Genomic DNA, 25,561 nt, shown 5'->3' on the forward strand with positions numbered 1-25,561 from the left:
TTGGATAAACCCTCACCAAGGCCAGAGAGGACTGTAATATTTATCAATAAATAGGCAGAATTATTACTGATTACTCATTAAGCAAAAACTTGTACTCTAGGGGCACAAATTTACTGTGTTTTAATTCTTTTTCTGTGCCAGCTACTCATATAAATTTGTCTAGCTGCATCTTTTCCCCGAGATACATCCAGAATTTATGGTCGATTTTGTTTTTTGAATGTTTAAAACTTTGTTTTTGTTAATGTAATGTATCATCCATACTCTTCATTGATGAAAAGATTAAGCCTAACATCATACACTTTGAGTTTAAACTATGAAATTTGGCAGACTTATATACATTTACCCAATGTAAACATTTTTAAGCGATGTCCCCTAGGGAGTAGGAAAATGACAAGTGTGTTCTGTATTTTAGTCATAACCCAGGATAAAAATTCTTAATGGTTTTTAAATTCTTAAAAAACCATATGTGATGAGTAATGCTGAATGTGATTGTTGGCCAAGTCTACATTCCAAGAGATGGGAAATAAGTGATAGACAGTCACATGGTGTTGTGTGTAATTCTAATTAATATAAATCTTATTCAGGTCTGGCCCCTTTCTCAAGCATTCATGCATTTGTAAAGCATTGATGAGGAATTTAGATATTCTGAAAGATATGTATTTGTTAGCATTAGGCATTAGAAAGCAAACTCTTCCATGGGTTCGATAGAAAACACAATCTGAACTGGGACAATGCAAAACATGTATCATGGGAAGTGTTTTTGTACTGGTTATAAGTAACAGTCGAGCTAAGGGGTTTGTCTGCAAGTTTTTCAACAATTTATGCAAACATTTAATTTTCCTATTGCAGCAAAAGATAAAGGAGAAAAGAAGCTTTTTGGCTTTGCATTTACACCATTAATGAGAGACGATGGAACCACACTGTCTGATGATATTCATGAGCTTTATGTTTATAAGGTACTAATTTTAGCCCTGCCATCACTGCCTCATAGTTCACTGTAACTATATATGAGTAAATCTGTAATGGCACAAATTTAAGACATGCTGTGTCAGTAAAATAAGTGCCTGGATGGATCTTGGGTCATCTGCTTATTACAGTGCATCACAAATTGTAAAACACTGCAAGGAGATAGACCAGAAGTGCCTGGCATCATTATTTTAATTTTCTTACTCTTTCTTTAGAATATCCCCTCTTTCTTTTTTCTGATGTATTTAGACTGGTATCCTTCTTTATACTTTGGGTTCAACGTAGATGACTTCTAGATTTACAAGCTTACATTTAATGGGGGCACCTCTGTCCCACAATGGCACAAAATTTAGCTGTTTTATTTAATGTTTGGGGGATGTTTTTTAATATAATGTTAAATTTAATAATTAAACAAAACTCTCACTGGAATGTGTTGTACCCTCTCACCTGTATCACAGCATACTAGGACCATCCTAGCACATCATTGGCACTTAGACTGGAAAAAATAATATTTCCCCCATCTTAGGATGTTTTTTCTCCTTTATTGTGAATAGAGTCAAGTATCCCACTTGACTCTAAACAACATTGCCCTTCAGCAAAAGATTAATATTATGGTATAAATAGTGCTGATGTTTGAGAAGTAGTATTCTAATAAAAGCTCTTGTGCTTGGGGGGGCATATTTAAGCACAGAAGTGAACACTACAAGAGAGGGGGTTTTTTCTTACCAAATATACTTTAATTATTTAAAAGGAGGTTAATTTTAATGGAGGATGCGTGTTACTTGTTAATTATCACAAGAGTATCTAAAGTGATTTCTTGGTAGAAAACTGTTTTCTAAAGTGTACTGAATGAATGAGTACTATACATATTCTATATGCAGAATATCTGCATGCATAGGATCAATACAAAGTGTTATATATTCTGGTTATTTACCTAGGAATGTATGGAGTAAAGTAGCAAATCAATTGGTAAAAATAATTTCATTTTTTGTGTCTCCAGTGTGATGAAAACAGCACATTCAATAACCATGCACTGTATTTGGGTCTTCCATGCTGCAAAGAGGACTATAATGGTTGTCCTAACATCCCTTCAAGCCTGATTTTCCAGCGTAGCACCAAAGAGTCTTTTTCAATCTCTACCCAACTTTCTTCTACCAAACTCACACAGAACGGTACAGTAACTTTCACTTAAAGAATGCAAAAAGGAAGAGGGGTGCTTCAGAAATTCCATTTTAGTGAACAACATATACATGTTGATATGGATTCACATAGAAAGGGGTTCCTGATTTGTTGGGGCTGTCTGCAGCATATACCTGTACTGGAAAGACTTTGTTTCTTAGGAAGTAGCTGTAAAATGCAAGACTGAAGGCAATGTCAGACTAAAAAAAAATACTCTTTTGTTGTGGCTAGCTTCCTGGAGTGGATAAAGTCATGGTTGTAATAAAGCAGATATAAAACATAATTAACTACAAATCTAATTTAAAAAAATAATATCAGATTATTAGAAGAATCAAGTATGCTTAGAGCAAGGTTCATAAAAAGTTGTCTTGATATTTCAGCTGCCAATGCAAAAGAAGCTTCTTTTTGTGATCAGTCTGTTTTGATTTGCCAGTAAAAAAAAAAAAATGCTGTTTGTGAATTGGACCAATAGCAAAAGTTAATAGAAATGGAGGAGAAAAAGCTGAGGTCTGGCCTCTTAATGAGTACCACAATCAAATAGATAATGGTGAATGTTATTCACAAACACAAGTTCACAAATAAATAACCTTTATTATATAGAATGCTTTTATAATGGTCATCAAGAATTGTATATAATCTGTTTTTTTGTATATAATCTGTTTTTATGCTTTTTATGGTTTTAAATTTTGTGTATTTGTTTTTAATGTTCCGTGCTTTAATCTTTGTAAACTGCCCAGAAAGCTTTGGCTATGGGGCAGTATATAAATGTAATAAATAAGAATAAGAATGCCTAAGGGCATTTGCTGCAATTGCAGGTAAACAGAAACATGTCCTTTTGACAAATGGTTAAGATCAGAATTATGTTTCATAATCATTATTAAATTTGAGCATACCAAAACATGGAGCATATTTTCAGCAGAGGAAGAGCCTGCTGATTAGAATACTTTCTCAGATGATTTTTAAATTTGACACTCTTTTTTTCAATTAAGAAAATATTCTAAGGAAAAGCCAAAGGATTTCATCAAACAAGTTGTTTTCTATAGATGGCTTTTACTAGGAAGTAAAAGACGATTGCTACAGTAGATAGTTTAACAGCTTCCCTCCCCCTATATCAAATTTTAATCCAATAACTAAAACTATAAAAATGTAGTTTTATTTCATTTGGCAATTTACTGGAATCAGCTCACAGAAACGCTAGGTGTATAATTAGGAGTGTCCAAAACAATCGCCAGCATTAGATTTTCTACTGTTTTCAAATTAGAATAAGCACTATGACACCATCTTTTTGCACCATATAACAACTGTGAAATTATTTTAACATTCAAGATCTGCATCCCTCTCCTTCCTTCATGCCACCAGGTTTTAATAATACATTGCAGCACCATTAAAGTAAGTAATTGGAAGTTTTCAGACTGGGTAGAAAGACACATTTTTCCTTATAACAAATAAGTAACACTTAAACAACAAATTATAATGAAATTGTTCCTTTTATTGTATTTTTAATTAATCTTCTAATAGACATTTTTCATGATCAAGACTGAGTTTCACACATGCAAAGTGATGAATATATGAAGTGGATGATCACATCTCTTTTCTCCCAGCAAGCTTCTGGTTTATGCACTACAAACAAAGATAGAGAGGAATAAAAATGGACATATAAAGCTGCTGTCAAGGCTTAAAGTTTGCATAATTGTGTCCAGCACAATGTTTCAGAATGTCTCATCAGATAGGTTTTGGGGGGGTTGTGCCCTGTGTTTTGGGCCCAAAGAATTTCCCCCCAGATTGGAATGGTGTTTATACTTCTTTCCTTCAATTGGTAGCTTGGCTTGCTTACATTATTATTATTATTATTATTATTATTATTATTATTATTTATTGCATTTTTATGCCGCCCAATTGTCTTGAGCTATTGCTTGGCAAGCATGTTTAATATATATTTGCTGTCTAGTTCTGGAAGATTGTAATTGGGGTGGTGAATGGATAGTCTGGGCTTTGGGCAGGGAATTGGACTAGAGGACTTTCTGGTCTGAAGCTCTATGATTTGAAATGTGGGTGTTAGTTTTCAGCAACATCTATACATGCTAAAAGACATACACACAGAGAAACATTTTGCATCGCATTCAGTTCTTTAACAAATATTGTTAACCAGGATTTACGCGCTGACATTTTGTTTTGCTTATTGTAGAGAACTAAGCATAGGCAGAGAACAATATTAGCAAACTATTCAAAATGTATTTATTGTGGTAGTACTATTTCTATGTTTATTTATAGATTTGTACAACATAATCCATGCAGGTTTATTCATATGTCTCACTCTGTTGAATGGGATTTACTCCCAAGTAAGTATGCATAGGATTGTAGTCCTTGTTGCTCTTATCTTAACCTACACCTCTGTCTCTGTGAACACCTGACAATAGTTAAAAATATTTCCAGAGTTCTCATAATTCTATTTTATTTTAATCTTTTCCTATAATTGTATGTTTTAGTATATTGTCCATATGCCCATCTTTATTATTTTTTTAAATAATTTTCAGTGGATCTGCTTGCTCTCTTGAAATGGAAGGCTTATCCAGATCGTATAATGGATATCTTAGGAAGACTGAGGCATGTCAGTGGTGAAGAAATTGTTAAGGTACTGAGTCCAGTCTCAGTTGTTATTATTGTGACAATAACTCTCTTTGAGGAAAAAAACCCTGAAAGGATTACTTCCTCTGATTGTCTTCTGTTAGTAGGTAAAATCAGATGTGATTATCTTAAGCACAACCCTAAGAAGTACTGGGCTTACAGTGTATCATCAGTTCATGAGACTAAAGATGGAACTAGATGGGATGAAAGATTTGGGGCTGCCCGCACACCTAAATCTCTTGCTCCCCTTTCTTCTGGTAACATCTACTAATGCAAAATGTGTGGCATGAAAACACCATACTTTGAGTTTCCCTATGCCACTTCTTTGGTTGCAGCTTGCAGAAATAGGAAGCTCAGAACATGATGCATCATTAGGTATTTCCTCAGAAGAGAGGAGGAAGACATGCAATGGGTTGTAGTTTTTGGTGGTGATTAAGAGCTGTATGAAAATAATAAGATTATGTAATAAAATGATACAATATTTTGATTTTTAAATTCTTCTGTAACTTGTGAACTGAGCTGTTGTTGAAAGCAAAACATTTATTTGAGATGTTTATGTTTTAACAGGATATTATTGTACTTAGATTGTGTTGGGAAAATATGTGCTCAGTCATTCCCATTTTAGAATAGTTTACAGTTTTGAGAAAACCTAGAGAATTTTGAAAAGCCATTGTTTATTTTCATTATTTTGGGCACTTCCCAGCCTCCTGTGAATAAGATTTACTATTGAATAGTGGAAATGAGGGTGAAATGGTATCTTTCCTTGAAGGGACGTGGAAATTATGTAGGTTTTCTAATGAATTCTAGACATTTTTGTGTCATTTAACATTTACCTGTATGTGCCACAAAATGTGTGAATTCATATGGCTAAATGACAGAAATGGGGGGAAATGTGATCATTGGCCAAAGGCACTTAGCCATTCTTGACGTTTACTATTAAATGTCAAAGTTCTTTGATTCAAAAAAAAGAAGGCAGAAGGAAGGCAGCAAAAGAAAGGAACAATCTAATGTTTACAGAGTGCTCAAAGCAAACTACTACACGATATACAGGGATAGATAGTGATCATTAACCTTATTTATTCACAAATATACCTGATGCATCAACCTGCACGGTCATAAATGGCAAACTGCTAGTTGCCTAACAAAACTGTGCATGCAATTTACTCCTGAGACAATAATCTTTTTACAATAAATACTTTCTGATACATGATATACATATACCACAGTCACAGTTTTTAGACGCAATACAGTGCTGGTAATGACATCAGTGTAGTTCTTCATGCTGTGGCCAAACACATTCTTTCGCCCTTGTGAGGTGCAACCCATCCCTTGCCAGCAGTCCATCTTCCAAGTAACATAGTCCTTGGTCCCAGAATCCAAATCTCTCATGTCTGCACCACTTTTGTAGCCATTCGTTCACCCGGAGTATTCTTCTTTCTCTTTCTATACACTGGGAGAGGGGATTGAGTGGAAGGGGGTTACACTTCTCTCCTGTGTGAATGGGGATTGAATAGAAAGGGCTAAAAGTTTTCCTGGCAGCATGTGTAGAGCAGCCTCCATCCCATTGTTAAGCACTGATTCTTTGCAAGTTCAGAAGTCTTCAGAGGTCCACCTCCTCAACCCCATGTGCAAACCAGAATTGTTCCTGTAAAAGCAACAGTAACACTTTTCTTGTTTGAGTATACACTGGGAGAGGAGATTAAATAAAAATTGCTCGCATGTGCTTACGTCCGTTGCAACCACCATCTCCCTCCCCATTATCCATCTGCTTAGGCATTCCTGAAATACGGAATCCTCCCAACTGATCCTGACATCAACGCTGCACTGCCCAACACCCACCCACACAAAGCAGAACATAGTGCAATGGAAGGATTACACGGGGAGACGATGGTGGTTTCATCACATGACTGCAAAGATACCGCATTTTGCCCATAGCAATGAAAAAAAAAGAACGGGGGGAGACATGAGACAACAACTGCATGGTGACAGTATCATGTAAAGTGTGCGGGAAAACTCATGACCAAACCATGATGATTGCATAAAACAATGCCCATCTGAAGACTCTCAAAATGAGGACTAGGAACAATTACCATTTACTGAAAATCTCTGGCTTTGTGTTTATGTAGAACAGAGGAGGGCAACTTGTGGCCCTCCAGATATTGTTGGATTGCAGCATCCACCAGACTTAGCCAGGTAAGGATAATGAGGGCTGTAGTCCAAAGTCTGGAGGGCCACAAGTTACCTATACCTGAAAATATTTCAGTTTAGGATAGTAAATTTCCAGATACCGTATTTCTTCGATTGTAAGACGCCATCGATTGTAAGACGCACACTAATTTCAGTACCACCAACAGGAAAAAAAACCCTAAGAAACACCCGTGATTCTAAGACGCACCCCATTTTTAGAGATGTTTATATGGGGGGAAAATGTGTCTTAGAATCGAAGAAATAGGGCAATTAAAGTGAAACAATGCTACATATGGTAATATATGTCTAAATAATTTCCCTTTCCAGTACTAGGGGCAATCTTGAATAGTCTTACACATAACTTGAGAAAGGCTATAATCCTTTATACATTTACCTTTGAGTAAGTGCCATTGAACTCAGTGGCACTTGCTTCTGTCTAGACATCTGTTTTGATAGAATTGGCCTGTTTTGATAGAATTGTTTATAAGATGATATCATATGAATTTTCCAGTTTTTGCAGGATATTCTGGATACATTGTTTGTGATTTTGGATGACAACACAGAAAAATATGGACTACTGGTCTTTCAGTCTCTGGTAAGCACAACACACTTCTGATGGATCAACACTTGCATCTCCCTTGTATCCGTTATTTTCCATGGTATTTACGACTGTAGAGCCCTGGCCCATTCCTAATTTTTGCCATCAGGCCACACCTAATGCAGGGAGATGTAGGGGCAGCTCCCTCCACAGTGGCTTACTGGAATTCAAGTCAGCAATACTTTTCTTCATTGTTTGGTGAAACTTCTAGAGTGTGTATTTCTTCCCCAAGTCCTCCATAAAAATTTGTGAGTCCAGACAGTTGTCATGCTGGCTTGGATACAGGCTGCATTCAACAGCTGATGCCTTCTGCAACTCCCATCATAGGAACATAGTAAGCTGCCTTATACTAAGTCAGACCATTTGTCTATTTATTATTGACAATGTCCACAAAGGTACTGTCCTGCCCACTATATTTATTTATTTATTTATTTAAGTTCATTTCTACACTGCCCAATAGCCAAAGCTCTCTAGGTGATTCACCCACACTATTTATTTATTAGCATTTATCGGCTAAAAAGGCAGTGTAAACCATCAAGGCGGAGTCCAGCAATTTAAAACAGTAGAACCTTAAAACAAAACAAAAAACAGTAAAACTATTATATTATTAAAATTATATATTTTAAAAAGCAAAATTGAAAGTATGCATCTTCACACCCCTTTTAAAGGCCAAGAGAGATCTAACATGCAATTCTAAATATTTTATGGCCTTTTAAAAAACACTTTTTGCTAAGCTGCCCGGCCTTGTTATTTGGCAGAGATTCTTATTTGTCATAGATGATCAAGATTCTTTCAAGTCTGTTCTAAATGTAGTCTTGGCACCAAAAGTATTCACCATTCATGTCAATAGTGGTAGCTCACATGCACTGGAAGATACATGTGGTAGTGTATTTCACATTTTATCTGTGCGCTATGAGGAAGTACTTTTATGAATGCCTTTCCTCAATGGATGAGAAAGAAAAATTGGAGTTTCTGTGAATTCTCATCCTGTCCTAGTGATGGAAAAGCAATGATCCTCGCCCAATGGTTTGTTACTTGCGGACAGGTTTCAGTCTGCTTTCTGAAGCCTACAGGGTGCCCTAGGGTTGTTGTTTTGCTTCCTCCAGGCTGTTTAATTACTTCAAGTCATCCTTGGGATGCCTCTTTTATTCACTTTTTTTCTGTTATTAGTTCCTTCCCACCACCGCCACTTGCACTCATCTCTGGCTATGAGGGGCAAGTTGACAGTTTCTGAAAGAGTTCTACAGGCGTTTGTTTTTAAGTTCCACAGCTTCTAAGATGCTAAAGTTACATATCAATCTGCATTTCCTCCTGATATCTGAATATTTTAAGATCTTCCTTCTGACATAGAAACACAGTAGGTAATCCATTTCTCATTGCCTTTCCACCTCTAGAACACAATGGAAATCCAAAATTCCAGTTTTCTTTTCCAATTCAATTTCCCACTATTTAATGGGCATTTCACATGTATACAAATGTAAGGAACATAACTATAAACTGGAAATTGGAATAAAAACACAACTTCTATCAAGAACATGCACTGACTCAGAATGGAATGGTAAATTACAGTTGTAGATAAAGGCTAATTTAATTTTAATTCTTTCTTACCTTATATGTTTATTAATATATTGCTTTGGTGATCTGTGTCTTTAGGTGTGGTTTTCTCTCTCTCCTTCAGGTGTTCATCATAAATCTACTACGTGATAGCAAATATTTTCATTTTCGACCTGTAATGGACACTTATATTCAAAAGCACTTTGCAGGAGCACTGGCATACAAGTAGGTCCTCCTTTCCCACCATTTTATATAGGGTATCACTTTTGAACTTTATATGGAGTGCAAAAAAACCTAATTTATTGTTTAACAGAGAACATCCAGTAGTATAAATTAAGCTTACTGAATAAATGGTAATTCCACCCACATATAAAAAAATAAATAGTTTATACAGTTTCTTATTCATGTCAGAGAGCTATTCAGATTGTATTCCAAGTTTTACTCTGGGCTAGCAGGATTAAACACTGCTTGCCTGCAGTTATTCTGCTCCATAATGTTTCACACTTGCAGTAAAAAAAAAAAGTTCTCCCCTATTTTCCTAAGGTCATAGCCCTAAACAAGGATGCTTAAAAACAAAAGAGCCATCGTGAGTCAGACCAAATGCCTGTCTACTCCAGGATTTGGGTCTCACAGTGTTCAACCAGATGCCTTTGAGAAGGGCACAATCAAGGAATGAGCCTTCCCCTTTGTGATCCCCCATACCGCCTCTAATATTGAAGGTCATATATAGTTGTCATGACTAGTACACTGATAGTCTTATCCTTAAATTTCTCTAATCCCTTTTAAAGCTGTCCAAGTTGGTGGCCATCACTATATCTTGTGGTAATGAATTCCATGATTTAACTATGTGAAGTACTTCTCTCTGTAAGTCAGATTCAAGGCAAGATGATTATATGGCAAAATGACAATAAAAAGCCTGAGCTTGTTCAACAACCATGTCTAGCTATTACCGTACATACCTATATGGTTCAATCGCAAAGAATTGGTTCTTGTCAGGATAGCCTGATCATATTAATATACTTGTAAAAGCACTCAGTAGATGATAGTGGAGCCCTAGGAGAGGATGTCCCCAAAGAATTATGCAAACCTTCTTTCCTGGATGGAATATATCAAATTCTCTGTTGCACCTCTTTCAGCAGTATGAGAATCCCCTGCCTAAGTCATGGCAGACTTCGATTTGTGTAAAACATTCTTGTTCTGTCTGGAGCAAACACAGAAAATGAGCCATCCTCCCAGTGGTTTGTATAGAGCTTTAGTTTTATGGGCAATATCCTTTTCTAATCCTTCAACATGCACTAGACCAACACTATAGATGTATCCATAGTCTCAGACTGACACTATCTCCAAATGTGAGTGCCCAACTTCAGTTCTAGAACTGATACATGGCAACCAAATAGAGGCTATTTACTTACTCTGAGACCTCCTGCAGAATACCTCTTGTCTATTTCACAACTCTCCCAGATGAACATGCCCATAGGCACTATGACAGAGGAAATGGAAGGAAGCAGAGTGAAGTCAAGCAGGAACTTTTCCTCAGTAGACTATGTATTCTCTGTTGAAGTATCCTTTTTCTTTTCTGTGGTCCAAAAAGATTTTTTCCATGCAATGTCTCCTAGTTATCATTGCATAGCTGTACTCTGGAAGAACCTTACTTACAGGTAGCCAAGCTTTATTTTCTTATAAAGATTTGATTGTTGATTGGAGATTTCCTTCAAGTTTACAAAAACTCTAAAGAAATGTAAAGAATGTTTCATCCTTTCATATTTGTTTTAAATCAAAAATAGTTCTGTGAGTAATATATGTTATTTTAGAGTAATATCTATAATTTCCATAGTTAACTGTTTTGTTTGTCTCCACCAGTGTTAAATATGGAACAATAATTATTCTAAAAAACAGTATATTTCTAGACTCCATTTTATTATACATGCTAAAATTTCAATAAGTTGAATAAGTTCAGAAATGAAAAATAACGATAAACTTGATTTCTTCTTAGCAAAGGAATCTTGCTATTGAAACTATTTCACAAATCTGAAAGTGTGAGATTTTTTGGTGCTTGAACTGTCTATCAGTGCTGGGTTTGTTTTTTTACTCAGAGAACTGATCCGCTGTTTGAAGTGGTACATGGATCGATCAGCTGAACTTGTACGGCAGGACCATATTCAGGAGGCAATGAGGGTATGTCTTCTAGATAAATATTTGTTTAAAATGGCTCTTACATGGATGAGATTTTTATTGGGCAGAGCCCTATCTTGAATGATTTCCATTTCTATTTATCTAGAAAGAATTAAACTTTTTATCATGGAATCTCCAAACTATAATTTTACAGTAACACTTCTTTGCTTTGGACAAGCGTACTTTAGCCTTTTTTATTTTTATTTTTATTACATTTTTACAGTGCCCATCAGCTGAAGCTCTCTGAGCAGTGCACAATTAAAACCATAAAAGACAACAAGTATAGATAAATTTAAAACATTAAAAGTTAAAAAGGCAATATAAAACCAGCTAAGTTAAAATCCAGGGAAAGCCTGTGTGAAAATATATGTTTTCAGGAGGTGTTTAAAAGATGTTACATTTTTTAGCCTCCCAAACTGCACAAGGGAGGTTTTTCCAGAGGGTGGGTGCCTCTACACAGAAGGCTGGCTGCCGAGGTTCTTCATGGCAACATTCTGTTTATTTTGGAATGGCCAGTAGAACCTCCTCTGAGGATCAGAGTTGTCGTCCAGGTGCAGATAAGGGAAGGCGGTATGCTGGTCCCAAGTTGTTTAGAGCTTTGTAGGATAACAGCATAACCTTGTATGTGGCTTGGTAGCAAAAAGGCACCCCATGCAGTTCTTTTAACACCAGTTTTATATGAGCAGAGCTAGGTGTCCCCGTGAGCACCCTAGCTGCTGCGTTTTGCACTAGCTGCAGCTTCCTTCAGAACCGCACACATGGGTAGCCCCACACAGAGCACATTGCAGTAGTCTAATCGTGAGGTTACCAGTGCATGAATGACCGTGACTAGGCTATGGTCATTCCAGGAACAGGCATAGTTGGCGTATCAACCGAAGTTGATAATGGGCGCTCCGGGCCACTGAGGTCACCTGGGCCTCCAGTGACAAAGATGGATCCAGGAGCACCCACAAACTATAGACCTGCTCCTTCAGAGGGAGTGCAACCCCATCCAGAACAGGCAAACACCCCAATTCTTGGACCTTGTATGACTATACAAAGCTATTGCAAAAGAACATTTGAAAAATCAGTGTCTCAAAAATCTGTTGAAACATTTGTGGAAAATAAATACTGTGCATATTTTTATGAGTGCATAGAAGACCATTGTTCGTTCATCAAATTATATTTTCTTCAAATGGCTACTTGTGGTAATTATACTGATATTTATGAAATAACTGGCAAACATTTCTTTGTCCAAGAGGTCAAATATTACTTCATTTTGAAAGCTATTCTTAATGTTACAAAGTTAATATAATCACCAGATGTTGTTGGTCTTCTTATCCTGATCAGCTAACTTGAATCAGCGCAAAAAGAGGAGGAGCCAAAATTACTGGTCTTTCAGCTGAACAGGTGGAGTGCCTCGGCTTCCTATTTCTCCATTCTGATGGAGTGGCTGCTGGATGATAGTTGGGAGGGTTGAAGCCTGGTGAAGCTGGCTTTTCCAGAGTGCTGATGTTGGTCCTGCTTTCCTTCTCTGTCGCTGTTGCACTTTAGATCCCAAGCACTGTCAATCTTGTGTTATGGGACGATTGTGTTGAAGCCTAGGGTTGTGGACAAGGTGCTTGGAAGCATACATCCAATCATATTGTTGCTTGTTCCGTTGCCGTTCATGGATTATAATGTAGAGCAGGAGAGGATTGGCTGTCTGGGTCAAGGAGGTTAAAATATGATATATATTTTCTAAAGCTCCTTTACTTCTCTTTTTCTTTGTTACACTGATTCCTCTCCTACTCCTTAAGGCATTGGAATATCTTTTCAAGTTTATTGTTCAGTCTCGGATCCTTTACTCCAGAGCTACTTGTGGAATGGAGGAGGAGCAGTTTAGAGCCAGTATCCAAGAGCTTTTCCAGTCCATCAGATTTGTGCTCAGCCTGGACAGCAGGAGCTCAGAGACCCTCATCTTTACACAGGTTGGAAATATTCAGTAGTTCAGTTAAATTCTGCATGGAATGGGGCAAATAATTTTGTGTAAGTGAGTGCACAATAGCCTTGCTAATTATATTGAACCATTTATATGTGCATCAACTTACAGACAGAGCTACTAGCCGACAATGAAGGGGGGGCAACTTTGGTTAAAATTCTCTTTTTGCATTTGCTTTAATGTTTCTATTTAATGTCTTGTTCATGAGCATGTTTCAAAACTGGCATTAAGGAAGTGATGACAAAAATGATGAAGCAGGAGTAGTTTAGACTGATGCTCTACATTATAGTAACTGCAATTGGAAAGTTATACTATTACATAATAGTTTTAAACCCATAAAATCACCCTCCATGTAAGCATCACTGTTAAAGTTTGTTACAGACTATTGAGAGTCAGACTATTATAGCCTCACTTTTAAATGGTAGCACTATACACAGTCTGGTTACTTATGTTGTCAAGTACTGTTGAATAGCTGTGATCCAAGCCCATGCTTCTAAACTAAATAGAGTATAACAAGTATGTACATGCTACAGCCAATGTAAATTAAGGTGTTTCCAGAAAATGCTTTTTTTGTGCAATCACTGATGGAATTTTACTGGGAGTCCAGACATCATCATCATCTTCCATTTGTAGGCCTCTCATGTTTTCCCACCATTTATTCCATTTTTTCCTTACCAGAAAATAATCAGTTAAGAATGAAAAGACAGAATAGCTACATAATGCCTTTAGGTTGCTAGCAATAGGAACCTCCATCTGGAAGCATCCCTAGTATGGACCCATTATCAAGACATAGGCTCTTCCAACGGTGGGAGAACGTGTTTTCCACAGGCAGAGCAAGTTGAATAGATAATAGCCAGTGTTTGTAAAAATGCTTTTTTTAAAACAATACAACAAAAATAGTTACAGCAAACGATTGCATTGTTGGTATAATTTTTCATTTCATCGTTGCGTTTATACCTTATATAAACTATATGTGTGTTGTTTAAGCAAGATCTTTTCAGGTGATGACCTACAGAGGAATTAAGAGCTGAATCACATATTTGGTTGAGAGTTTGACAGTTGTTCTCTTAAAAAAAAGTATATATAAAGTTAAGAAATACCTACTTTTGTATTTAGTTTGAAATATTGTGACATCACTAAATTAAAAACTAACTACACTAATTAATGAAACACCTATATCAATACACATTGGCTTGGTTTGCACAATTAAAACCAAAACAGGCCATGGGTTATTTGATGATGTTTCCCCTTCAAACAGGCCATCCTACCGGGTTTGGATGACATAACAAGCCCGACCAGGTGGGTAATTGGGCAGCTGATGGCTGACATGTGCCACATCCAAACACTGTGGCTTCTTTAAGCTGTGTTGATTGTGCAAACCAGGTCATTTAGTACTATCAAATTCTAAGCATCTGGATGCTGGATGTAAACAAAAGGAATGGAGGGCTTTCTTAATAATGTTGAGTTTTCTCTATCTCTTCAACTGTTCACTGTTTGTATTATGTTTTCAGAGACGTACTAGTCGAGATAAACTCTACTACTGTTTGCCTAAAGTAAACATTTAACCATCAAATTGTGATAGTTGTCTCAGAAAAATGATTAAAATGGAAAAAGGCACTCAGGAAGAAAATGCCAAGAAGAATCTAATATTACTACGGATTTGTGCAGGAAATATTTCTGGCATATGTGATAGAACCAAAGGAAAAATAGTGTGTTCTGTAAATGCATTATTTTAAGGTTTTTAGCCCTAGAGAAGGGGAAAACCTTGATGACATTGTTCTCCGACCACTGACTCTGATTTTTTTTACCAGTGAGACTTTGTTACTTGAGGGGATTATATATTCATGAAACATGACCTGCTTTAATACTTCAAAAGTTTGCCTTTTTGTTTCCCACTTGCCACTATGTTGCCCCTTAACCCTAACTGCCCCATAGGCCCCTCAGCCTGGAGGACAGGTGAGCGGAGCTGGGACATGTGCCCCCACAAAATGTGGTGGTACTTCAAGGCCGTCGTTTAATTCTGTAAGTAATTATCCCCATATGCTGCACAACTTTTCATCATGGATGTACCCAGTGACTGTTCTTCCCTACCTAATCCATTTTTCTGCACATAGAATTGAAATACACTGCACCGTTCAATGTTTGCAACCACACGGCATTTTTCAAAGCACTGAAAATTTAAGTATAAGGGCTACTTTCAGTTGTCTGCATGTATCAGCTTGATTATGAGAATCAGTGATTAGAGAGAAGATATGAGATCAGTTATTACTGAGATTGGACATCATCCTGTAGTACAAAGAATGCAGAATAATGGTCACGACAAGCAGTAATTAAAAATGGTTAAATATTTAAAGACCAGAAAGGTTGGGTGTTGGTTATATATCTCACTCTCTGTGATAATTATTTAAATATATATGTAGCAACTCGACCAACAAAAGCCAATTGATTTTGAACTGGATTCCTTTTTTGAACTGGATTCCTTTTCCTTGATTTTGAACTGGATTCCTTTTTTCCTCTCTCTCTCTCTCTCCTTACATTTGGATTTTCCATGGTGATGACACCAAACAGCAATGTGTTCTCTCTAATTACAGATTTTCTGGTACTCCAGTTTCTAAATACATGTATCACTGGAAATAATGCCAATGTTTAGTATCATGAATATATCCGCCAGTATGGACTTAATTTAGTTTAAACAACTAAAAATGTTGAATAGTTAGTTGTTATCCTTTTTCATTATGGCAATTTAAAAAAAAATAGATCATTTTGAAAGTGTAAATGTAATTAGAAATATTCTATCAAGTTACAGAAATATCAACATCTCAGCAGAACTCTTCATTTCTTTCTCAGCTGAGCATCATAGGTCATTTGCCACCTTCAAAGCCCATAAAATAAAACAAAATTTAATTTAATTAATCATTTGATCAAAAAGGTCTCATTGGGGAGATATTTAGAAAGCTGCCGAGCTTTTATATTGTCCATCTTATTCTTAAGCTACTGGTCTCGTTCGGCCCCTCCATTTGCTAATCGTTATTGAGCTTTCCAATTCCTGGAGCAGGAGTGGGTCCAAATCTGACCCTCTCGGGGTCCAAATCCAGCCCTCTGGGGTTCCCCAAACAGCCACACACACTTTCCCCCAACCATTGATTGTTTGGTGATTTCCTATCTTTTGCACAGTCCCCCCCACCCCGATTTTAAAGTTTGAAACACCTTTCCTAAAGCTTAATGGCTGCCAATAAGAACTTTAAGCCAAAATATGGTACTGTTTCTTGTCTTCACGCCTTTTGCCCTGCCCACCTCTAGAATGGAGTCCCTGAGATCTTCTCTGGAATTGAATTCAGCCCTTCGGCTGAAGGGGATTCTACACCTTTGTCCTAGAGTGGCATAATAATAACCCAGGCTGCTAATGACCAGTTGTTAACCACTTACCTGTCATCTATGCAAATATATCATTGAGGTAACAAAAGAATACTGTGATTCACATAGACCTATTCAAATTATAGCATGAATGCACTGGATGTCATTAGGTCTTGTCTTCCTTTTCCCATCTGTAAAATGTGAATAATAGTAATTTACAAGCCTTTATTTTGAAAACAAATCATGATTACAAATCGTTTTAAACTTGCAAAGTTCTCCTTGCCACTCCCAATTTCATCATTGTTGGTACACATTTTAAAGATTTAGGTTTTCCTTGAGGCTCGCTATCTATTTTTTTATTTTTTTTTAGAAATTATTATGCAAAGTTGTATTCAAACAATAAAGAGCAATAATTATGAATACACACTTCCCCTGACATTGGACTTACACATTTATTGCCTCAAAATGTATCTACTTGTTGATTTATTTTAACAATATAATTTGTGGATGTATTGTGCCCTTGTGCATACCAAAGTCAAAAGATAATGGGTTAATGTGGTTATGGAGACAACATAGTGAAGGAGATGGAATGTAAGGTGGAAAAGAATTTTATATTTGAATTTAATTTGATTTAGAATAACTTTATACAATTTTGGGGGTATTGGCACCTGTTTTATTTCTTTGACATAATTACATTCCCATATGTGTAAAATTGAGAAATATCTTATAGATAAAGATGAACATTAAATGGGAATGGTTCACTAGGTGGCCTTGAACAAGTCACTGGGGAACCTTTGGCCCTCCAAATAATGTTAGACTCTCCCTCCCAGGTAGCATGGCCAACTATCTGGCAAGTTGAGAGTGGTACTCCAACAACATCTGGAGGACCATCAGTTCTTCATCCCTACTTTAAGAGAAGAGCTGGGTACACATTACACAAAATTAGGGCTTCCCACTCATTAAAGAACTATTCAGCTACAATCCTATGCCATTTACTCGGAACAAGCCTCTTGATCTCAGTGTGACTTAATTTTGTGTGACTCGCCAGCTCATATTGCACTCCAAATCCCATCAGTCCCAGCCAGCATGGCTAATGGCCTGTGAAGACGGGAATCATAGACCAGCATCATCTGGAGGACCACAATTTCCCTACCCCGGTCTATAGTGTATTCACTTTTTTCACTTTTTTTTCAAACAAGTATATTTGGAATTTTATGGGAAGTACAAAAATTGGCAAAATCTGCTAACAGAGACAATGATGAGATGAGTTAAAGTATCATCAGCAACTATCTTCTGTTGTGCTACTTTCAATTCTGGAAAACCTATGTTTTGACAAGGGAATCACTTTCCACGGATGAGTAGCTTAGTTAAAAAATTGGTCTAAAGAAGATCTAACACAATTCATTGTTATGTATGGCTGAGAAACAATAGGTGACAAAATATAGGTTGGGATGAGCTTGGAAGTACTAGGATAACTAGGATTTACACCATGTGCAATGCAATCCCATATGTGTCTACTCAGCAGTAAGTCCAATTTAATTGAGTGGGACTTACTCCTAGGTAAGTGCGCATAGAATTGCAGCCTTATTCAGCACCTGGGTCCTCAGTTCATTTAAAAGTTGAACCGAGTACAGTAGTTTAAATTAAGTATAGGTTTTTACAGTGGCTGTCTCCTCCTATGATAAGAGGCAGTGCTTAATTTCTACATGAGAAGTACTTGCTTTGGAATGGGTCCTGCAAACTATGCCTTCTGATGTAGAAGTCCTGTCTCAAAGATCCAGCTTCATGAGTATTGCCTATGATAGAAATGGTACATTACCAATGTTCATTCTCCCAGAGTTTCTCTTCTAGTGAAATGACACAAAGGCAAGCATACAGAGGGTGCAGGTGGTAAAACGAAGGCAATGATTTTATTAAATGCCAGATTTTGAACAACTGCAGAATTCTCTTTAGGCTCCTACTGGAAAATATCCTGACAATTTGGCCAATAACTTACAAATCAGAAGAGAAGCTAGAGCTAGTAAGTCATCTTGTAAAGGAGAATAGGATTAAAGAGATAGGCAGAGGGTGGTTTTTGTTTGCAAACAGGGTAAAATATGTATCATAGACATTTGGGGGGAAATACATAAACATTTATCTTGGTAAGTAAAACAGAAAAGGTAGTTACATTTTACTAACTACATTGGAGAATGAAATAGGGAGGATTTTTCAGGACATGTTATATGCAATATAATGGGTTAGATTCAGAGCTGCCCTTCTGCTAATTCGGACTTGTTCTAAGTTCAGTTGGTGTGGAGGTAGGACAAGGAGTGGTATTGCAACCGAGGAGGAGAAGGTTAACTCTCCCCTCTCAAGCTGCAATTTGCCTTGCCTAATGCCAGTGCTACTCACACTCACTTTGGGGCCTATACACTTTGGGTTTTGCTTCAAACCACTTCTAGAATACAACTCCTTACCAGTTCTCACCAAAGAAATGTGGTGCTCAGGCACATTACTTTTTCCCACCGCAACACTAATGAAAGGGTTCCTACCATTTATTGAGGGGATAGCAATCCAGTGGAAGCTCCTAGAAGAGGAAAAAGGGCCACGATTTTTGCAAATTTCCCCTTCACCGCCCCACCCCCCCACCACACACACACACACACACACAGTGGGAACATCCTTTGAGCCCTCACTCATGGAAACTCTGTATTCAAACTATTATTTTGGCTTATTCGGAGATCCCATATCTATTTCAGAGAGAAGAATAGAGTAACTCAGAGCTGTTAAAGAAACTGCATTGCCATAACAATATTTTCAAAGTGTATTATTTGCATGACCTGACACAAGTGTCACATAAACGTACTCTCTTCTCAAACTAAAGGAAAATGCCACATTATAATGTTGCAGCTAAGAGGCAGTCAGTATAAATTTCTATAAACATGTTTTTAGGAAGATAAAAGTTTTTCCCTTTCTGTATCAAGGCAGAAATCTAAGATACGATTAGCAATTCCACAGAATACTCTATCATAATTTGCATTCTAAAAGCAACCAGAACTTGGTGAGCAGTCTGGAAATCTTTTGATTCTATGCTCCAGTATCTGCAAATTGAAGCTACAATGTTTCCTTTATCTTTGTGGGGGATTCTGTAGCGGATCATGCATTACTGTGGCAAGGCTGCCAGAAAAGAGCTTGATTTCATGTGCCGGATATCTTTATGTCCTAGAGACAGCATGATAATATAAATGCAGAACCTTAGTTTGGATTTCAGGTTTTGCCCCTAGGCTTGTACCGCCATTTATTTGTGTTATTTCTGTACATCAATACAGATCTCAAAGGTCTCATATTTCTTCATTTTCTTTTTAGGCTGCTCTGTTGAACTCCTTCCCTGCAATTTTTGATGAGTTATTGCAGATGTTCACAGTACAGGAAGTAGCAGAGTTTGTGCGGGGAACTCTTGGGAGCATGCCCAGTACAGTGCATATTGGACAATCTATGGATGTAGTTAAATTGCAATCTATAGCTCGTACTGTAGACAGTCGCTTGTTTTCTTTCTCAGGTAAGATGGCATTATTCATTGTACTACTTCAGCATCGCATGGTCTGATGATCTAATGATCAGCCTATATCTAAATGCACCAAAATGTGGACAAACTTAGAATATGTTCACATCCTTTAGATGTAAAAAAAAAAAAAGCACTGTAGAAAAGATCACAACTGACATGTCAGTACTAACATACAAATATGCAGATAACAGGACAAACAGATATATCTTATTAATAAGATATATCTACTTATCCAACCTAATTGTGACAGAAGCACAGATATTCAGCTGCAGGAAAGAATTTTTTAAACAAATATTTAGTATACTCTTGCATCTTATTTATCATATTTATTTAATAGATGTATATCCCATGTTTTGTCTAAAGTCCTAAAAGTGATTTGCAGTATTTATAAAAAACATTGCATAAAATCATAGTTGCTAACAGTTGCTTCTCATTCAAATTAATGATCATGTCAGCATCAGCTATATAAGTTGTGCTACATCAGGTGTTCCCGAACTATTGACAGAGCCACAAGAAGGAATATTTTGTGATGCCAGTTGGTGAAGTAGAGAAGTCTACCCTGCAAGCAACAGCCTGAACCATTATCTTGTCCTGGTTGTCACAGACAAGAATTGAGGGATGTGAAGGGACAGGACTGTCCTCCGTTTTTGTTTTTGTTTTTAGTTTGCTTTTTCAATGCTCTGGAGTTAAATCTTTTGTGTTTATATGTGTGTTGCTCAGTATCTGCCAAAAGGTCAAAAGTTTCATTGGATTGGAGGAACCAGGTTGTCTAATTAGGAAGCCAAACGTTTGCAGGTAGCTCAAGTCAAACTTTAGTTAGATATGGAGCCAGGATATCTACAGAGGGAGGGAAAAAAGGGGTTTGCAGGAAGCTTATCTGAAGGTCAGGGGAATTGCTTGGAAAAAGCAATTTAGGGAAAAGGTGATTGGTTGGAGTTGTGCAAGAGGAAATTAACTAATTTTAAAAGGCCTAATACAGAAGCAGAGAAGAACAGAGAGAAAGAGAGAAAAGAAGTGAGAGAAAAGGAAAGAAGGCCAGAGAGAGGCAGAGCTGCTGAAACTGGAAAACTGCATGAGAGAGAGCTGGACTCAAAATATTGCTGAGGAGAGTAGTTCAAATGTGTTGAAGTATAGTCACCTGATGATGATGATGATGATATCAGAGTTAAAGAACTATGGCAACAAGAAAAAGGTCACAAATGTTCTTTTAGTCATGGCATACTTGCAGAAGACAGGTTGTGTGTTTGTGGGGATCCAGTTTTAGAGGACATGGCACATTTACGTATTTGACTGTCCATTATATACAGACATAAGAAAAGTTATTTAGAGCCTCTTTTAAAGAAAGTGAAATAAAGGAGGGTTAAGGGGAAATTGAGATATTTATTATATTCAGCCATCCTGTACATGATACAGAGGGTTGCACTATTTGCAGTGAAAGCTACTAGATGTAGAATAACGTTTTTGGATACTATTGGTGTTATAAAGATTCAGAGATATGAATGCAATGAGGTTGGTTATTAAATGTGTTTGCATAGATAATTAATCATACAATTACTCAGGAAGTTACATACATTAAAACCCTGCACACATGCTTTCCCCCTTGTGTCATGTGTATAAGAATCTGAAGATTGAGGCATTATACTATTGGAATTAGAAGCAGACTAGCACAGGACATCCTAAAGTAAGCTCTCCTAAAACAAGCTATCTAGGACAGGAACATGGGGAGCTGCTGTGGCCGGAAGATCCTATTTCTGTGCGTTTCTGCAGATTCCATTTATTAATTTATTTATTACATTTTTATACCACCCAATAGCTGAAGCTTTCTGGGCGGTTCACAAAAATTAAAACCATAATAAAACAACCAACAGGTTAAAAGCACAATTACAAAATACAGTATAAAAAGCACAACCAGGATAAAACCACGCAGCAAAATTGATATGAGATTAAAATACAGAGTAAGAACAGTAAAATGTAAATTTAAGTTAAAATTAAGTGTTAAAATACTGAGAGAATAAAAAGGTCTTCAGCTGGTGACGAAAGGAGTACAGTGTAGGCGCCAGGCGGACCTCTCTGGGGAGCTCATTCCACAACTGGGGTGCCACAGCGGAGAAAGCCCTCCTTCTAGTAGCCACCCGCCTCACTTCATTTGGCAATGGCTCACGGAGAAGGGCCCCTGTAGATGATCTTAAGGTCCGGGCAGGTACATATGGGAGGAGGCGTTCCTTCAAATAACCTGGCCCCAAACCGTTTAGGGCTTTAAATGTCAATACCAGCACTTTGAATCGGGCCAAGACCTGGACTAGCAGCCAATGAAGTTGTAAAAGGACTGGCGTAATGTGATCTCGCCGGCCAGTCCCTGTTAGTAAACGGGCTGCCCTGTTTTGTACCAGCTGAAGTTTCCGGACCGTTTTCAAAGGCAGCCCCACGTATAACAAATTGCAGTAATCCAAATGAGAGGTTATCAGAGCATGGATAACTGTAGCTAGGCTATCTCTGTCCAGATAAGGGCGTAGTTGGTATATCAACCTAAGCTGATAAAAGGTGATCTTTGCCACTGAGTTCACCTGTGCCTCAAATGACAGTTCTGGATCCAAGAGCACCCCCAAACTACGGACCCGATCCTTTAGGGAGAGTGCAACCCTGTCCAGGACAGGGCAAACATCACCTCGCCGGACAGATGAACCACTCGCTAACAGTACCTCCGTCTTGTCTGGATTGAGTCTCAGTTTGTTAGCCCTCATCCAGTCCATTACCGTGCCCAGGCACTGATTCAGAACAGTCACTGCCTCACCTGGGTTTGATGAAAAGGAAAGGTAGAGCTGGGTATCATCCGCATATTGGTGACACCTCAGTCCACATCTCCGGATAACCTCCCCCAGCGGCTTCATGTATATGTTAAACAGCATAGGGGATAAGATAGAGCCCTGTGGAACCCCATGGCTTAGGAGCCATGACACAGAGCAATAATCCCCCAGCACCACCTTCTGGAATCAGCCATCCAAGTAGGAGCGGAACCACTGCAACACAGTACCTCCAACTCCCAGCTCAGACAACCTATCCAGAAGGATACCATGGTCGATGGTATCGAAGGCCGCTAAGGGGTCCAGGAGAACCAACAGGGTTGCACTCCCCCTGTCTCTCTCCCGATGGAGGTCATCCTACAGGGCGACCAAGGCAGTTTCTGTTCCAAAACCAGGCCTGAAGCCCGATTGAAATGGATCTAGATAATCCGTTTCATTCAAGAGTGCCTGGAGTTGTCCTGCAACCACCCGCTCAAGCACCTTGCCCAGGAAAGGGTTATTAGCCACCAGCCTGTAGTTGTTAATGTCCTCCGGGTCCAGATTAGGCTTCTTCAGGAGTGGTCTAATTACCGCCTCTTTTAAAGAGGCCGGCACCACTCCCTCTCTGAAGGAGGCATTTACAACCTCCTGGACCCAGCTGGCGATCCCCTCCTTATTTTATGTAATGAGCCATGAAGGGCAAGCGTTATTCCATGGTTAGGAATAGTGGTTTTGGTGTGTTCAACAGTAAATCTCTGCTGCTTACAGGAAGGTTTCTGGCTCTGCCTGCTACTTGATATTTTCTCTTCCTGGAACTTTGCATACTCCCTCTCTCCTAAGTATCTTGTGTCCTCACCATCACAGCCACTATTGGGCTGCTACACAATATGAGAAGTATCATATGATACTTCAGAAGTAGAACTGCTCTGGGAAAATAAGGATTTATGAGAGTTAATTTCATTTTTTTTATTTGTAATGTTTCCATTGTTCCTCATGTGAGCCACCAGAGTTATTAGCATGTGCTGTCTTCAAAATATCACTACGAATACTGGATCATTTATATTAATGTGGGTATTACTAACCTGTATGAATTCTCATAGTACCCTTTGATTTCCTGTAGTCTAGTAGACAGTGGCCAGTACCATGATTTTTTATACTGACACATACTGACTCCGATTAGTAAGCTATGTTGAATGAGTATGGCCTTTGGCTTATGCAGCTGCAGCAGCAAGCAAAATTAATTAAACGAAAAGGCAAGCTTGTAAATTACAATTCACACATGTTTTTATTCACTATAATGAAAATTATGCATGCCTTTTCAGTGGACTTTTGGAACACAGTGTAAACCAATTCTTTGTTTAAGATTTGAATATGAATGAGTGAAAATGGATTCCACTCAAAGTTTGTTTCCTGGCAGCCCCTAATTAAGCTGGCATATTGTTTATTAAAGGGCCAATTAAGTGAATTTTATTGTATCTCTGCCTGTTGCTAGCTTTTCAACTTCTGCATGCATGCTTTTAAATAAGAATTAAGCTTCTAATAACAATAGTTTAAATTCTCTTGTAAAACAATACTGAACCTCTGATTTCCCACTCCTAGAATCCCGCCGTATTTTGTTACCTGTGGTTCTTCATCATATTCATCTTCACCTGAGACAGCAAAAAGAGTTACTTATCTGTTCTGGAATTCTCAGCAGTATCTTCTCTATCATCAAAACTAGCTCTGTGGTAATCTATATCTGCCTGTCTATTCCACTCCAAAGAACTTATTGAAACTATGAATTATGTACCTATTGACATATAACATAGCTGTTTGTGACCTAATTGTCATAGGTGAATTTTATGGGATGTGATTATTACATATGAGGGCTTATGCACATAGAACATAGGTAATAGCAGCAAAGTTGTAGATATGTGTGTATTACCACAGATTTATAGGTATCCCTCCTATATAGACGGCTATGTGACCTATGTATTAGTTATTATATTTACTAAGAAAATTTAATACAGTCAAATATTTTCTGAAGATGCAATCCTATGCACACTTACCTGGGAGTAAGGAGTGGGACTGTTGGGTAAATTGTGCTGTATCTTTAGCAGAACCATGAAAATGGCTAGAATTCTATATTCGTGATAACACATAGGCTGCATTCAGACAACATGATAGTCAATAGTCAGGTAATAATCAACTTGACAATTGTTTATCTAGCGGGTGCTCCATACACAACATGAGAATAATAAACTGGTGTGGATTAGGATCAGTGTTGAATTGACTGTTAGTCCATGCTGAGTTGACTCATCCCATGCCCTCTCTTCCCCCTCAGTCCTCCTGCTAGTATCCAATCAGTCATTGCTGCTGAAAATATATCCTGCCAGCTGGACTGGAGCAGCAGCCATTGCTTTGACCACTCTTGCCTTGTGACTCTGTGGCTGATGAAATAACCAATGGTGGCCAAGGAAATAACCAACGGTGCCCTCCACACAACATGATAACCAATGGTGGTTCAAATAGCCAACTCTGCACAGCGTTGGTTATTTGCTTTGGTTATTTTGACCAAATAACAAACTGTTGGTTAAAAAACACACTCCACACAACACGGTAACTCATGGTGGGTTAAATAACCAAGCGTTGGCTGTTTAAAC

General features: G+C 37.8%; 1 protein-coding gene across 1 annotated transcript in view; it reads left to right on the forward strand.

Annotated features, from left to right (window-relative positions):
• The window catches only part of DOCK3 (dedicator of cytokinesis 3), a 243,919-nt gene that overhangs the window by 134,743 nt on the left and 83,615 nt on the right, over nucleotides 1-25,561 (forward strand). Inside the window, exons 17-25 of the mRNA XM_063121109.1 lie at nucleotides 850-956; nucleotides 1,967-2,138; nucleotides 4,680-4,777; nucleotides 7,469-7,552; nucleotides 9,234-9,334; nucleotides 11,203-11,284; nucleotides 13,060-13,230; nucleotides 19,941-20,133; nucleotides 24,519-24,646. Coding sequence (XP_062977179.1) covers nucleotides 850-956; nucleotides 1,967-2,138; nucleotides 4,680-4,777; nucleotides 7,469-7,552; nucleotides 9,234-9,334; nucleotides 11,203-11,284; nucleotides 13,060-13,230; nucleotides 19,941-20,133; nucleotides 24,519-24,646 — 1,136 coding nt within the window. The remainder of the gene's footprint in view (nucleotides 1-849; nucleotides 957-1,966; nucleotides 2,139-4,679; nucleotides 4,778-7,468; nucleotides 7,553-9,233; nucleotides 9,335-11,202; nucleotides 11,285-13,059; nucleotides 13,231-19,940; nucleotides 20,134-24,518; nucleotides 24,647-25,561) is intronic.

The sequence above is a fragment of the Elgaria multicarinata genome, chromosome 3 (genome assembly GCF_023053635.1).
Source record: "Elgaria multicarinata webbii isolate HBS135686 ecotype San Diego chromosome 3, rElgMul1.1.pri, whole genome shotgun sequence".
In the NCBI taxonomy this organism is placed as follows: Eukaryota; Metazoa; Chordata; class Lepidosauria; order Squamata; family Anguidae; genus Elgaria; species Elgaria multicarinata.